The sequence below is a fragment of the Temnothorax americanus genome, unplaced genomic scaffold, assembly GCF_048541705.1.
Source record: "Temnothorax americanus isolate GAGA-0224 unplaced genomic scaffold, ASM4854170v1 Scaffold119, whole genome shotgun sequence".
Lineage (NCBI taxonomy): Eukaryota > Metazoa > Arthropoda > Insecta > Hymenoptera > Formicidae > Temnothorax > Temnothorax americanus.
The window spans coordinates 199,288-216,385 of record NW_027509252.1 but is presented as its reverse complement, the minus strand read 5'-3'; the positions used below and the strand labels follow the sequence as shown (position 1 = coordinate 216,385).

Sequence of the window (17,098 nt, the reverse complement as noted above, 5' to 3'; positions counted from 1 at the left end):
ATTTTAATGTTTATAATAAACACCATATTTCTCTAAATGTAAATAAAATAAATTACATTTGGTTTAGCCTTTAACATTATACAATTGCATGTATCACAAATTCGACTATAAGTAATATTTAAATAAAAATAATATATTTCTCAAAACGTAATATTTTAAATATTTTTAAACTTAATGTTTAGATTTTTTTGAACGCTCAGTCTTGTTTCATTATTAGAATGCAAAAACGTATAAAAATTTGCACAGTTCTGCATTCCATAAATAAAAGTTATCGAAACGAATGAATATATTGAATGTATTAAAAACTCAATTATTTTAATGTTTATAATAAACACCGTATTCCTAATGTTTAATTAAAACAAATTACATTAAATTTAGTCTTTAACATCATTGCATGTATCACAAATTAAATTATAAGTAAATATTTAACTTAAAAAATAGTAGATAGTTTGATGCATCTACTACTTTTTGAAGTTAATTTTTTATTTTTTAATTTTTTGAACGTTTAGTCTATTTTTATTATCAGAATGCAAAACCGTGTAACAATTTATTGCATAATTGAAAAAGTTATTGAAACAACTAAATATTTGAAATTTTATTATTTACGAATGAAAATATTTGGAATATCAAAGTTCTCCTTTCTCGTTCCGGGAGTCTTCGCAATTGCGCCGAGACTATAGTCATCAATCCATCTACCTCATCCTGTTTGTTGTCTGGAAGTGGTAACGTTGGCAATTGCACATTAGGAATTGCGCTAATTGCAGTAATTGCATCTGCAATTTTATCGAATGCAGAGGTTGATGCTGTGTCACCCGTCGACACGGTCGCTAAAAAATAAAAAAATAAGTAAATAATACATTTAAAATATATAACAAATAAATAATACATTTGTTTTGAGCATTTTAATATAAATATACATTAAAAACCAAAAAATACTTACCATTTTGTCGTCTTTTTGGAATGGGTGGTATATTTTCTTCATTTTTGTCACCAAGAAGATTATCACTTGTTCTGTAATTGTAATATTTATGTTTATATAGTTTAAATATATGATAAACTTAATATAATAGCACAATACAATTAGTTTCAAATAATGTAGTATATATTTTTTTCTATAAATTGTATCACGCAAAAAATCCATTCTATCGAAATGCTTCTACTTTCGCTTTGAAGTAGGACGTGCTGCTCCACTTGGCAATTTCTCCTTGGCTAGCTCACGAGAGTAACTATCTCGTAGCGTCTTCCATTTTTTGGCGGCTTGTTTCGGGTCTAAACGCCCTATAAGAATACGTAAAACATTTGAGTAAAAAACTATTTTAATTACAAGGTTGATTACACACACACACGCACACACACACACACACACACACACACACACACACACACACACACACACACACACACACACACACACACACACACACACACACACACACACACACACACACACACACACACACACACACACACACACACACACACACACACACACACACACACACTCACACACTCACACACTCACACACTCACACACTCACACACTCACACACTCACACACTCACACACTCACACACTCACACACTCACACACTCACACACTCACACACTCACACACTCACACACTCACACACTCACACACTCACACACTCACACACTCACACACTCACACACTCACACACACACACACACACACACACACACACACACACACACACACGCGCGTATATACATACGTATGTATGCATGTATGTATGTATGTATGTATATATATTGTATATAATTTAATAATATGACTTTCATACCTTCCAAAGCTTTTGAAACTTCTGTCCACGTTTCAGTAGTTACAGTTCGATTACGTTGTTCAACAGGTATACTGTAATTATATAATACTTCATGTTTAGAAACTTCTTCAATAAGTAACTCGTCTATATCCGTAGACTCAGAAGAATTATCGACCATCGTTGATTCTTCGTACTGACTAGTTTCATCTAATATGATGTCCTCTTTGCCATTATTCATCGCACTTCGTCGTATTATTTTTCCATCATCTGTATTAAAAAATTATTACATAAAATATTATAGGGCTTCCAGAACAACGCTCTTAGCGCAAAGAGCATGCTCTGTTCTTCTTTAACTTTTCGTAAGTAACAAAGACAAAACGACACTCGAGCATTAAGACCGTGGTTCTGAAACGCAGCCTAAAATTATGTAACAAAATGTTAAATACTTAGGCCCGTATTTATAGTTAAATCTTATATTTAAGATTGTCTTAAGTTTATCTTTAGATGCTGTACGACTCGTATTGTGTGTGTGTGTGTGTTCGCTACATATAGTACCTATAAAGATGAACTTAAGATGATCTTATATATTATACAGGGTGTTCGAAATAAAAGTACCCACCCGAATAGGGGGGGTAGATTGGGTCAAACTGAAAAGAAAAGTTTCGTACCATTTTGCAAAATTTGCAATAGTTAACGAGTTATTAAATAAAACGTCTGAGCGAATGAGCGCACAAGGAGCGATATAGGCGGGCCTCGGCGGCTGGCTGGGCTGGCACGGTGCCCGGCGCGCGGCGTGCGGTGGGGGTCGAGAGACGAGCGGCGAGCGGGGCGCGGCGCGGCGCGGCGAACGTCGAGCGACAGATGTTATACACTGCGGCGAAAAAGTATTAGAGCTAGCCCATACTAAACTTACGATAATTCCTTCGCGTAAACGAGATTTTGTAGTAACTTACAATAATTTACTACGCGTAAACGAGTGAATTATCGTAAGTTACTTCAGAAGTAACGCGCTCGCGTAAACGTAGTAACAGTAGGTAGCACACGTATTGCATAGGCATTGCCGTAGCGTCTTACGCCTTAGATAATATTAATTAGTTTAGCTTGAATTATGTGTAATAGAAACATTTAATTTTAGTAAATTTAATTATTTTGCATGTCAAAGTTTACGAGGTTTACCACAAGCTTTACCTTAACTTTTGTTTATGTTAGAATAACTTTAATGGTGCGTGTCCACCTGCGAGTAAAACTTTCGAGAGTAGCTCTCGAGATTGATTCTCGCAAATGGACATATTCCTAAAGAGTACCTATAACAGAGAATGAATCGCAGCTCTCGGCGAGCGAACTTTTCAAGACCTACTCGCAAATCGACACGACGTTATTTTACTCTCGGAGATTAGCTCGCCAAGCTCGAACGCTGTTCGTATTTTGAGAGCTTCATGTTGAGAGTAAAAACCAAGATGGCAAAAGTTTGTTCCTTTGATGACACAAAGGAATTTATTGAACAATGCGGAATACGATACTTTATAACTACTGTGACAAAAATAAAAAAATTTTTATGTTTTGCGAATAAAGTGCAAAAAAATTCATAATTTAAAGAATTAATTAAGAATATTTTTAATATTATACATTCTCTAATTATTTGGTCAGTAATTAGTTACACTTTAGTTTTACATACTTTGCATGTTTTAGTTACAGTGCTGAAATTAAATACATTTTTACATCGCGAATTAAGTACATTTAAAAAAAAAAAAAAATTATTAAATATTTACATGTAAAAATCTAACATCAAGGTATTTCGCAAACTGAAAACTAAATAATAATATCGCACTATGTATTCCACTTCACAACTTGTAAGTCTGCAGAAACTTTTCATTGTTAAGAGTCTTCAATCTCAAGCTCTCTAATTAAAGCAGATCCAGCACCGAATGTACACCTGCGATCAATCCATTGCTTGACCCAGAAGGTCTTTTTGTTGTTTCAACGGCACTATAGTTCAAGTTCAAGCCATAGCCTCCTGAAGTTCGGAATGTATAAAATCCGAGGCCTCCCTTCTGCTTTCTTAGAGATACACACTCGGCGGGTTGCCATTAACCATTCCGAGAGGTGGCGATCAAATAAAAACCGACAATTTTCGGTCGGATTTGAAATCGGATCTTCAGCTCGTTAGAGCAGCGCATATCTTTCTGCGCCATGATCGCCCTTTTCCTTTTTAAAATAATGCTAGCCACTATAGCAGCCGCAAGTTTTTTCGTTTACGCGACATTATGATGTCACCACTCTCAAACATCAATAAAAAAAATACGTAAGTGGATACGGTTTTGAGAGAACTCTCCAAAAGAATACTCTCCGGATTCTCGCGAGATGCTCGCGAGAATACAATGTCAGAAAAATTACTCTCAAATGGACAGTGTCAGAATAACTCTCGAGAGATATTCTCGAGAGATATTCTCGAGAGTATTAAGGCGCGTGTCCACCTGCGAGTAAAACTCTCCAGAGTAGCTCTCGAGAGTTATTCTGACATTGTCCATTTGAGAGTAATTTTTCTGACATTGTACTCTTGCGAGCATCTTGTGAGAATCCAGAGAGTATTCTTTCGGAGAGTTCTCTCAAAACTGTGTCCACTTACGTACTTTTTTAGTCGATCTCTGAGAGTGGTGACATCATAATGTCTTGTAAACGAAGAGACTTGCGGCTACTATAGTGGCCAGCAGTATTTTAAAAAGAAAAAGTGTGTTAAATAACAACAAAAAGACCTTCTGGGTCAAGCAATGGATTGATCGCAGGTGTCGGATCTGCTCTAAAGTAGTAAATTGAAGATTCCCAACAATTCGGTCTTCAACCGACTTTTACCTAACAGTATATTTCGATAGATCATGGCATACTTTCTTTGTAAACTTTTTGAATTTTTGCAATATCTTCAAAATTGAAGAAAATATAGTACAGAAAATGTGCGTGACGTCATAATGTTGTTGCGAAATCTTTTGAAGTTGCCGTCATCAAAGAAACTTTAAAAAGCTATAACTTTCTCAAATTTGGGTTTTTTTTTAATTCAAAAAGTACTAAAAATCGACTTAGATTCTTTACATTAATTATGAATACCGCTTAATAAAAAAATTTTACTTGAGAACCCAATTAAATGTTTCTACAGACTTACAAATTGTGAAGTGAAATACATAGTGCGATATTATTATTTAGTTTTTAGTTTGCGAAATACCTTGATGTTAGATTTTTACATGTAAATATTAAATAATTTTTTTTTAATGTACTTAATTCGCGATGTAAAAATATATTTAATTTCAGCGCTGTAACTAAAACGTGCAAAGTATGTAAAACTAAAGTGTAACTAATTATTGACCAAGTAATAAGAGAATGTATTAAAAATATTCTTATCTAATTCTTTAAATTATAAATTTTTCGCATTTTATTCGCAAAACATAAAAATTAAAAAAATTTTTATTTCTGTCACAGTAGTATTCTACAATGGTTCATGATTTCCGCATTATTCAATAAATTCCTTTGTGTCATCATGTAGCTCTCAAAATACGAACAGCGTTCGAGCTTGGCGAGCTGATCTCCGAGAGTAAAATAACGTCGTGTCGATTTGCGAGTAGGTCTTGAAAAGTTCGCTCGCCGAGAGCTGCGATTCATTCTCCGTTATAGGTATTCTTTAGGAATATGTCCATTTGCGAGAATCAATCTCGAGAGCTACTCTCGAGTCGTATATTTCGACAGTTTCGGCAATCTTCGACCGCCGAAAGAATTGGTGCGATATTTCGGGCCGAGCGTGACGAAGATCGAGTACAATTGCACGTCTTATCAGCGATACGATCAGAACATCTGTAGACAATTGTGCCTGCGATTTCTCCGGACGATCGACGCTAATTTAAAGCCTGACGGTGCGCCGTGGTGACTCAGTATTCGTTAACGGTTTCAGCCGACATATCAACGTTCACGCTGACCGGGAAGAGCAGCATCCTCGCGGAGCACTATTTTCCCGCAGTGGATCTGAGCGACGGTGACTACTCCGAACGTGAATTCTTTGAACAATAAATTTTATTTTGACGAGGATGATACGGAAATTACGATTCCCGAGGGATCGTACGAGATACGACCCATACATGAGTTTTTGAAACGCAAAATTTCACGAAAACGCCCGCGACGCGTAAATTGTTCTAACGATGATCGTACGTCGGTCGCGAATATTGCGCGAGAGGCGACCGCTCGCGCGAACGGCTACGAAGACGAGGTTGCAAAATATCCGATAGTTCTACGCGCAAATTCCAATACGATGAAGAGCGAGATCAAGTGCGTTTTCAGAGTGAACTTTAACAAACCGAACAACGTTGGATCGCTGCTGGGATTCTCGTCGAAGCGTATATTGCAGCTGATACAGTGGCACGAATCGGACGCATTGATTAATATTATCAAAGTAAACATTATCCGCGTGGAGTGTAACGTAACCGCGGGTGCGTACGGCAACGGCAAACGTGTTCACACGATACACGAATTTTCACCGAGCGTACCACCGGGATATAAGATATCGGAAACGCCGGCGCAGATCATTTATCTGCAGATCATCGCGCGAAGCGTTACGGATCTAACGATACGCGTCACGGATCAAGACGGACGATTGCTCGATTTTCGAGGAGAAGAGATCACCGTCAGATTGCACGTACGACGGCTACAGCGATAACGCGCGACGTGTGACATACTCGTGTTGAACGACTCGGATTACGAAGATATCGAATCTTTAAATATTCTAGATGCTACCAATACTATGCGATGTGGAAAACACGTAAGAATTGCGCGTTGCAAAATGTATTAAAAATATTTAACTGGTGGTCGAAACGCCAAAAATAATTGTCATCTTTAAAAAAAATAAATTTTATATGTATGTGTAAATTTTACAATGTTTAATTTCCTTTACTTTTTAGTCGATAGTGTACAAAATTAAAGAATAAGTAGGTGTACGTGACGAATTCTAACTCGATAGCTTCGAGGGGGGGTATCAGTTTTAGACGAACATGTTTGAACATGTTTGTCAGTTGATGTCATGTGGAGGGGGGGGATATACGTCTTAATAAAGAAAAAACATCCTTAGTCCCCTCTTCTAAAATTCAGAGCGCTAATTGGGCGTTCCAGAAACATTATTTTTCCCCTTCTTCATCATAGTTTTTTTGGAAGGGTTATAGTGGGTGCTGTCGCGTGTACTCGATTAATTTTATATACGACTAGTCTCGTATCGAGTGCTTGTGCGAACGGTCCGCTTCTCATAACCGAGAGAAAGAATGTATTCCGTTGGAGAAAGCAACGGCGGTAACAGCAGTGGCAGTAGACGTATGAATTATTACGTGCCGATTCCCGATGTTGAAACTCCAACGTGTGAAAACAAGTAAGTTTTGTATAATTTATAGAGCTTTATATTTTTTTATATTTTTTTGCGAATTGTATTATTTTGAAAGTAATCTCATTATTTTTTCTATAGCATTTCGTTGGAGCGTCGCGCGGTTCGTATACTAGGCAGACGATACGCATTGACAGCAACAGCTTATAAATATTTGAATATTAAGATCAACGTGGGACCTATGTCCTCTGTGGATATACATATTGGCGATAACCGAGGCAATCGGATAATTCTGCCTCATGCAACGTGGGTGACGTTCATCAAAAGACGTGCAGATATTCAGCAACTCGTGCAGTCACAATCGCATGCAGGACCATCATCGCTAGCGTTTCGAGATCTGGAACTCGTTAAAATACGTGACGCAAATATTGTAAAATTGGCCTCGTGCGACACCAGCTTGTACATGAAACCGTCAACCGTACTCTTCTTGTTTGAACTAGAACATTGCGTCGAAAATGTGTATTTTCAACCATGCCAAAATGTTCATGGTGTAAGTGAAAAATTTAAACAATTTGTAATCATTTTACGTCAAAATTGTATCACCAATAAATGTAATGCAGTTAGAATCTTGCGTGAATTTTATGATAAGAATTCAATTATTGATTGTAAACTGTTGGCGTATGCTGCAGATAATATTGTACATGATGCATTACATGAGAAATAAATGTATATATTAAAATGCATATCACTGTATCTAAAATTATCTTTCCTTCTCCCAATTATTTATTATAATGAAAAGAGATGCGAGGGGTGCGAGCGAGAGAGGACGCGAACGAAGAGACGCGAGCGACAGAGAACGCGAGCGAGAGAGGAAATCTATATACATTATTATACTGTATATTTATATACGATATTTCGCCTTTGTAACGCGCGACGCCATAACCGAATGGCACCGCGAAACACCTATAAGTGGCTCTTCCTAAGACAGAAAAATAAAGAGGAGAGACCGCGACGGTTAAGTCATAAAATTTTTGGTCGAGTACCCACGTCGACCATCGATGCTCGGCCATCCACAGTGCGAGATGATATTCGTTATTGAGTCGCATTGCCGCGCTTATGCCGTCTAGTGTTTATAAAATCTAGCTGCATGTCATCGGCGCTCGCCTTTGTAACGCGCGACGCCATAACCGAATGGCGCCGCGAAACACCGATAAGCGGCTCTTCCTACGAAGAAAAGTGAAAAGAACCGCGGTGTCACGCTAGTCGCAGGTCATAAATTATAGCCGCCCGCTATAGGCGCTCGCTCGTATTTGAAGTGTGAAATGACATCTGTTTATAAATACTATCGGCCGAACATCGACGCGAGGTGGCATTTGTTTATCGAACATGTCCCGACGCGCTCGCCTGATTCCCCTCCCCTCCCCCCTAGGACCTCCTCTATCTCGAAGCCCTTCCCCCCCCCCACCAACCATATGGTGGCAACGCAGATCACCCCCCTTCCCCCCCCTCTCGGATGACGGCGGCGCTAGAGTTTCCCCCCCCCCGGCAGACCCCTTGGCCGCGAGTCCTTCTCCCCCGCCCCTCACCCCCCCTGAGATCCCTGGCCTAGAATTCTTATTTTTATCTCACTACTTATATATTTTTATATATTAATAAACATTTTTTTCTGTACTTAATTGTATAGACCACATATATTAGTGACATATAAAAATTACAGTCAAAACATATTTATTTAAATTATTTATTGTCTTAGTTATTGGTTCTCATTCTTAATATATATACGATCAAAATTAACATTTTGATTATCTTTATATACATATACAGTTATATATATTGTGACGTGGCAGTTTCGCTGCACCGTTGCAGCGCCCCGCCGCCGTCACAAGGCGCAGGTTTCGCGACCTTTTATGCCCGAGGACGGTTCAATGAATCGCTGTGAGATCTCCAGGGGGCCTGTTCTAATCGCGTTGCGTTATGCTAAACCCTCATTTTATTATGTATTATTTACGCGGCGCCACACCGAGCTGAAAACAGGAGTTCCGGAGATCATGCGGAGGCTCGAGGAGAAACGGAGTCGACGACAAGGACAGAGGCGAGAAATCAGACGACGGCAAGCGAATTTCGGTGATGCTTACGGGCCGCCGAGCGCAGGGGAGAGGATACGCGCGCGGCGCGTGACATAGCGACGGGCGGATCCGTACAGGCAGGGCCCCGGGACGCCGAGGCAAAAATCAGCTCACCTGCCCTCCTTATGCCCGTATCACACTAGCGATTGACGACTGCGTCTGCGTTTGCATTTGCGTCTACGATATCTCTTGACCAATGAGAAAGAAGCTGCTGGCGATTGCGATTCACGATTTCTATTTGACGACTGCGTTTGCATTTGCGTTTGCGTCTACGATTATCTCTTGACCAATGAGCAAGAAGCTGCTGACGATTGCGATTCGCGATTCCCATTTAGCCGTCCGTCTATTTTTCATAATGGTGAACGCAAACATAACCAATCACAAAGCGACTTGTAGTCATGTGACCAGTAGTGGCACATATAGTTCATGTTGTATTGAAACGAAAATTGAAGAGATCTGGAAATTTACGAACGTGAATTTACGTTAATAATCATGCCACCAAAGAAAACTGAATTATTTTCCAAAGATATTGAGTTTACATTGATCAATCTAGTAGTGTGTAGACCTATCCTATGGGATTGTACATCTGAGCTCTACAAAAGAGTAGATCTGAAAGAAGAGGTTTGGGAAGAAGTGGCCCGTTTTTTAGGACCTCGCTTCTCAGGTAAATATTGTATTATATATATTAATGTAGAAAAAAACAAATTAAGAAATTATTTCTATCAATAACTAATACATAACATTGTACATAATATAGGTTATGTATTGATTTTGTATAGTTTTCAAATTAACACATCTGTGTATAATGCAAAAGTTAAAAGAGTTTATGTGTACAAATAAATTGTATGCTTTTAAAGTAAAATGTCCTCTTCTTTTGTAGGGTCTATTGTAGCAAGCAGATTTAAAAGTATGAGAGATACTTTCATGTCAAATTTGAGGAGAGTGAAGGAGTCCAAACGCAGTGGAAAGGGCACTGCGGATATTTATATTCCCAAGTGGCCTCTGTACGATCGTTTAAAGTTTTTACAAAAGGCAACAGTTCAGAGTGCTTCCATCTCAAATCTCACTATTTCCTCAGAGAAACCTGATGATACTATGTCACAGATAGAGGAACAAACGTCAAATGAATCATTGACACAATGGCCACTATGTAGAGCGGAAGAGGATCAAGAAGAAATTGTTGCTGAGAAATCTACAGTTTTAAATGTTTATTATGACTCTACAAAAGTAAGACTAATGAAATAGTGCTTTGACAACGTTTGAACATATTTTATTGAGAAATTAGTACAATAAAATTATTTGTTGCAGCAATTTATGATTCAACCAACGGAAGTGTTGTCCAATAATTCCACAGATTTATCAATATCATCTAGCAGTGTTGCAAGCACAAGCCACACAGTAAGTTAAAGCAAGTTGTTGATATTATAAACTTCCAGAATATTAACCTCTCCTCATGGAATATTTTGTATTCACAGCCAGCAGCATTAACAAAGCCTTTATCATCAGTTCCCAAAATACAAGATGCTGAGAATCAGATGTATATTAAACGAGGACAGGCTAAAAGAAAGTCTGACACTTTAATGGAAGAAGCAGTTGGTGCTATTAAAGTTTTGTGCAAACCGGAACCAAAAACTACACTTGATGATTCATTTACACCTACTGACTCTGCTTTTACATTAGGATCGTTTATCGCAGCAAGATTGCGTCAAATGACACCTGATCAGCGTAAACTGTGTGAAAATGAAATATTAAAACTACTGTCTCAGTTTTAAAATAAATATATAACATTTTTTCTAAACATAATACAATTAAAAATACCTAATTACCATTAATCTAGTAAGCAACTATGCGTTTCAACATATAGAGAATGTTATTTTTAGTTTGAACATACAGATTTTATTTGTTTTATTTTATTTCTTTAGACTTGATAGAAAAATTATAACCTTTACTCATATTATAGCCTTTACTCATATTAAATGTTATCTACTGATATTTCTTATGTTCATAATAGAAAAATAAAATTAATCCTTTGTTTAAAAAAAAATACAAAAATTGTTTATTTATAAATATTTAATTTCCAAATATATTACACTGTAGTAAACACAAAATAGGAAGTTCCACAAAAGTATATTAATTCAAAAGTATATCACTTGTCAATGAATTGCTTCATCTTGCCATGGTACTCTTCCAACGTTATTGAAATATTCACATAAAGTCTCTCGCATTTGCAAAGCAGCAGAAGCATGGCGGTTGCCTCCTTGATGTTGCAACTGTATTAAACCTTGTCCTTGTGCTCTTCGCCAATCTCCATATTGGAACTGACCTGTCATTTCATTTTCCATATCAATGAATCCTGGTAGAGTATACATTATACGGCCTACACTGTGAGATCTCAACATGTTATGAAGACAACAAATGGCCAGTACAATATCACGAGCATCATCTGGGTCATATATCTCATAGGAGATCTGAGTATATTAAATCTGCTGACTATAACGCCAAATGCGTTTTCCGAACATCGTCTTGCTCTAGACAATCTGCAATTATTAAATGTAGAATTTAATTAATACTCATTTATAAAAAAAACACCTTTTTCTTTACTTTTACTTGTAGTTACCTGTAGTTACAAATTCTCCTCTCCTTTTTGCCTGTACATTGTTCTTTAGGATAAGGAATAAGCACATTTGTAGATAGAGCAAAACCTTCATCTCCTATAATCACCCAAGCAGCATTTTTTGGTTAACTTTCCGACAAAGGACTACTTTTCTACTAATCACAACGTTGTAAGCGGTTCAAGAAAGTTATAAAATGTAACTTATAATTACTAACGTTTTTTGGACGTTGTCTAAACGTTAAAATTACGACGTGCTTTTTTTATCACTTTTCCAACGTCAAATTCAAAACAGTTTAAGTCCTATTACCCGACGTTAAGATATTTAACGTTCGCCTGACGTTATACTCTGCACTACACTTTTCGAGCGACTTCAATACGTAATTCCCAACGTAAACCAACGTTTTGTTATCAAACGTTGTAAAACGCTAACGTTGTGAAACGTCGCCTGTGGTCATTTCTGACTGACGTTAAGAAATCGCAAAAAAAGGTAACAAATTCTGCCTAAATGAATGTAGAGCAGATTACTGCTGCGTCAAGCGGGCATCGTCGACGGCAATTCGCGGCGTCGTGCGTGAGCTACAAGGACTATGCGACGAATGTTGACGATCCACGGCCGAACTGGTCTATCTCATCTCACGCGGTTATCATCGCGTCGTCGGGAAACAACGCGCGCGCGCCACGCGGTTCACAGCTCGAGAGCGCGTTCGCTCGGCTGCACGGTTGCCATAACCATGCTCTAGATCACCATATAGATGGTGTTCCATAGGTCGGATTTGGATAAGATATACAACTCATTCGCAAATCTAGTATAGAATTTTTAACTAATTGATACTTTATCGACATGTTAAGTCAGTTTGGTGACCTTGTTAAAACTTTTAGTCAATATAGGTACAATTTTGCCTACAGTGGTATACTACTTAGTTTGGAAAAGTTTGAAAAAGTTAATTATTTTATACGAGAAAACAAATTTTAGTAGAATTTATCGCACCTTTTACTACGTAAAATTTGATATAATGCGGTGCAGCCGCGCGCGTCACCGGCAGGGACCACGAAGGAGGAGGCGAAAGGGCCGGACTGTATGGGAGCGATGGGGCGTGTTAGACGCGGAATTCGTCTTCGGGCAGTCGTCCGTTAATCTGTTTTCTTCATTCTTTTTCCTCTTATTGTGTCTTTTAAAACCCGAGATCCCGGAGGCGGAGGCGCAGGGGACCAAGGCGCCGGGAAAGGAAGGAACGGCAGGGGGCGATCCCGCTGCGGGCGACCACGAGTCCGTGGCGTCCTTTAGAAGTCCGGAGGGCAGCGGCGGCTCCGACATGGACGAGGCGGAGGCCCGTCGAGACTAGATATAAGATTAGCGTTTGCGTCCCGAGGATGGGAACAGAGTCATACGACGTTCATAAATTAGGATTTTGCTTTTGTCACCCACGGCCGTATAGGTGAGTTTTCTTTCATTTTCCGCCGGGTCGCAGTGCGAACAATGATCCCATCCGGCGCACCATTAAATACAAGGGTAATCTGCCGCGCCAATATGGTTCCTTTTCTTTCCGTTCGTTTGTATTTGTTTGGAGGCGATGGAGCTACGCGATGTTATTTTGTTCCCGTCGGCGCGGGTATGGGAGGTCACGCGGCGGCGTGACAGGGCGAAAGCCCAACCACACTTTCCGGGAAAAGGTTCTCGTGCGGACGACCGAGAAGTTTCCCTACACTGCGAAAGACAAAAAGGCCGGAGAGTAAGACGGCGGACCGTCCGGGAACTCGCACTAGGTGCGTCGTCTATGGGAGTTGGAGACTCCCGACGTCTAGGGGCACTTCGCCGAGCCCACGAAACCGGGTCCCATTGAGATCCGTCGGCTGGATAGCAAAATGGCGGACCGTCCGGGAACTCGCACTAGGTGTGTCGGCTACGAGAGTCGGGTACTCCCGACGGCTGGGGGCACTTCGCCGAGAACACGAGACCGGGTCCCGTTGAGATTCGTCGGCCGGATAGCAAAATGGCGGACCCTCCGGGAACTCGCACTAGGTGCGTCGTCTACGGGAGTTGGACACTCCCGACGTCTAGGGGCACTTCGCCGAGCCCACAAAACCGGGTCCCGTCGAGCTCTGTCGGCCGGGTAACAAAATGGCGGACTGTCCGGGAATTCGCTCTAGGTGCGTCATCTACGGGGAAAAGACGTTCACGATTGACGGGGACGCCCGTACGAACGTCCAGATCCGGTCGCCGTCAAAATCCGACGACCGGGGACGAAGTTAGAAAACCGTCCGCCATCTCGCGACCTGGACATCTTCTGCGGGGAGAAACCGCGGGAATCGTGATACCAGGTTCGGAATAGGCGCCAAGAGGGGTCGGCGTCGTCGGCGAGCCCGGTGCTCTGCACCCGGACGTCTTCTTCAGGGAAGTCGCCCGGATGGGGATCTTAGAGGGGGTAATAGGCCCGGCGCACGGGTCGGCGTCAACGGCCGAGCAAAATTTCGAAATTTGGAAAACGACTACCCTGTTGCCAGGACGGAGCGACCGCGCGAGCGCAATAAGCGTGGAAATTTCCACGGGGTTCGGCGCGATCGGCGTAAACACCCGCGTGGAAAATTACCGGCGGCCGACGCGTAGACAACGGCGAGAGAAAGCGGGAGATACGCCCAAGTGGGGGTATACGGTATCAATAGTGGGGAGCTCGAGCGAGACGAGCAACTCGAAGCAGTCTCTCGGGGATGTTCGAGCGTATAACACGTATTAAGCTTCGCTCTGTGTCGTCGCGCTAAGTCACCGCGATCGTCATACGAGTTCGATAATTACGGCTCGCCAACATTCGTAACAACCGGGAACGCCCGCGGAACGCGTTAATTGTCGTCTTTACACTGACGAAAGACTTTTTTAGACCAAAATAACTTCGTGCGTCGTAGATAAACAGGGCGTGTGTGCCTGCGTATACGAACGTCCGACATTTTGTGTGACTTGAAACTTTGTGAACAAACAACACTGGAAATCAATATAATTGAATAAATTAAACAACATTTTCATAAAAAATATCGAGAATTTATTAAATTGGACTTACCTTCTGACGACCTGATCCATTGGCGTCGATCACTCGAAGTCCCCCGTTGATCCTGGATTCCGGTGGCAGCGACGATCCTGATCGATGACGGCGATGATCCAGCGGTGGCAGGAACCTGAAAAAAAAAAGAGAATTAGTCTAATTCATTGTTCGAGATATCGTTTGATACTTACCTTCTCGGTGGTTCAAAGGTCAAACCGAGTGGCGACCGTTGATTTCTAAGGACACGTAGCGTTGATTCATGCCTCCAGTAGTACCGACCGGTTACAGCGGAACGCTGACTTCGTCATTTTCATTCCTCAAAGAGGAAGGCAAATAATCCGCCATTTTTTCGTATATTTAGATTTATATTTTTTAACGCATTTTATTAACAATTTAAAGCATATATATAATATCTGTTGTTAAGGTTTGACAACATATTTATCTTAAAAGTAATTTAGATGAAAAAAAAATTAAAATCTACACTTTGGAAAATTTTAGTTATTTATTAGAATATTTAGTTAATTGAAATATTTTAGAAAGGATTCGTCTAATTTCGACCTATCATTTCCACATTTATCAGTAAAGTGGGTTTTGTTATACAATTTCAGTGCTGGGTTCGTGTATTTATGGCAAAATTACAATAGTATCCAAGACTGCGTAAACTATATTTTTTCTATAAAGCCATTTTATTTATGCCAAATTGATAAGTACGTATTATGATACATTTATTACACCAATGCCGTCATATGGTTTGAATGGAAGCACGAAAACTACACCTAAAATGTACGTTGTGAAAAAATAACTTCAGGTCTAGCAGAGTGTACAAAATAAAAGTTTACATACCAACGTTAAAACTGGTGGAAAAAATGAAACCTTAATTTAACTTATATAAGTCGGATTCCAACGTTGGTACAACCTAAATTTGATTCCCCAAATTAGTGCAAAAGAGGGTTGAAACGACGTAGCGAAAACGTTGGATACCAACGTTAAGTGTGTTTATCTTAACGTCGGGCGGACGTCAAAATGCTGCTTGGGCACATAAGGAAAATCCTGCTCGGTACCTGGTAGAGGGCTTGGTGGAGGTATATTAATGTCATTTTTCTGCAAATGATGTTTTAGGGTACATTTATTCCATATTCCTTTGTCAGATACTCGCCCATTTGTGCCCACATCAACAAATATAAATCTGAGTTGAGCATCCACAAGCCCCAAAAGCACAATACTGAATGTTTCCTTGTAATTAAAATATAAAGAACCAGACTGAAGTGGAGGATCTATCAGACAGTGTTTACCATCCATGGCACCCAAGCAATTCGGAAAATTCCATCTTTGCATATTGTTCGGGCGTCGCTTTTCGACGGTCGCCCTGAATCTGGATTCCGCTCAGAGTTGAGCGAGAAGCGTGTGTAACGCGAGTCGTAAATTCGCGGGAGGAATGAGAATTAAAGCACTCGGAACACAGATTGCACAAAGAAATATATAGTCTTTATTTCAAGAACGGAAAAGACGCGAGGGGGAACAACGGATCGTGCGCCGCGGATTCGGAAATCTTCTGAGTCGTTCGTACTTTCTGCCAGGTATCGCGAACGGAAATCTTGTCTCGGCTTCTCGTGTCGAAGCCTCTCGCGGAGCGGAGATCTTGTACGCGTCGAACGGAAATCTTGAGCGCGCGGCAGAAGAACGATCGCGAGCGGAGCACGAGCGGAAGTTTTCGGACCCCTCGCTAAGTAGTACACTTAATGAAGAACTATAAGTATCTTAGATCCGCACTTTGAGACGAAACGAGCGAGTAGCGATTCAAGCCGCGATTTTAGAGGGAGAGAGCCGTGCTGTCTTTAGACGAGGATTGATACGCGACGACTTTTGGCTATAAGTTCTGGCCCACGACTTGAGGCTAGGAATCCTCAGCAACGACTGAATGTCCGGCGATCGAATTTGCCGTTTACTCAAGAGGGTTGTTTTTCAGGAACGAACGCGCGATGAGAGCTGAATCGCTATTCGTCCGTATGGTCATATCACGCGTCACAACAGCCGTTTCCGTGCTTCGACAAATAAGGGAGCACTCTCGTAACGCGTGATCGCGATCGATGGGCTTCGAGGGCCGGGGATCGCGGGGAACGTATGTTTCGCCCAAGTTCGACAGAGCTCGAACCACATAAACATCGGTATTTCTCGATGTGAAATATAATAATGTTTTCGAGC

At 40.5% G+C, this 17,098-nt stretch overlaps 2 protein-coding genes and 1 pseudogene across 2 annotated transcripts; 1 reads left to right on the top strand and 2 right to left on the bottom strand.

Moving 5' to 3' along the window:
• Nucleotides 1–940: 940 nt before the first annotated feature.
• On the bottom strand, nt 941–2,021 carry LOC143908883 (uncharacterized). Its single transcript, XM_077426712.1, has 3 exons — nt 1,802–2,021; nt 1,106–1,278; nt 941–1,011 (listed from the first exon to the last, which is right to left on the bottom strand). Exons 1-2 carry the CDS (start codon nt 2,016–2,018, stop codon nt 1,157–1,159), a joined length of 339 nt encoding a protein of 112 aa, XP_077282838.1. The 5' UTR covers nt 2,019–2,021; the 3' UTR covers nt 941–1,011; nt 1,106–1,156.
• Nucleotides 2,022–9,742: 7,721 nt separating this feature from the next.
• On the top strand, nt 9,743–11,022 carry LOC143908881 (uncharacterized). Its single transcript, XM_077426710.1, has 4 exons — nt 9,743–9,914; nt 10,131–10,477; nt 10,559–10,648; nt 10,687–11,022. The coding sequence occupies exons 1-4, from the start codon at nt 9,743–9,745 to the stop codon at nt 11,020–11,022; spliced, it is 945 nt and encodes a 314-aa protein (XP_077282836.1).
• A 381-nt stretch (nt 11,023–11,403) lies between these two features.
• On the bottom strand, nt 11,404–16,231 carry LOC143908878 (uncharacterized; annotated as a pseudogene).
• Nucleotides 16,232–17,098: the final 867 nt, after the last annotated feature.

Bases quoted from the DNA above. Each gene is read 5' to 3' on its own strand.
- LOC143908881 (XM_077426710.1), top strand. From the start codon at position 9,743: ATGCCACCAAAGAAAACTGAATTATTTTCCAAAGATATTGAGTTTACA. The intron at 9,915-10,130 runs GTAAATATTGTA...CTTCTTTTGTAG, and splicing joins TTTAGGACCTCGCTTCTCAG to GGTCTATTGTAGCAAGCAGA. The intron at 10,478-10,558 runs GTAAGACTAATG...TATTTGTTGCAG, and splicing joins TTTATTATGACTCTACAAAA to CAATTTATGATTCAACCAAC.
- LOC143908883 (XM_077426712.1), bottom strand. From the start codon at position 2,018: ATGAATAATGGCAAAGAGGACATCATATTAGATGAAACTAGTCAGTAC. The intron at 1,279-1,801 runs GTATGAAAGTCA...GTATTCTTATAG, and splicing joins AGTTTCAAAAGCTTTGGAAG to GGCGTTTAGACCCGAAACAA.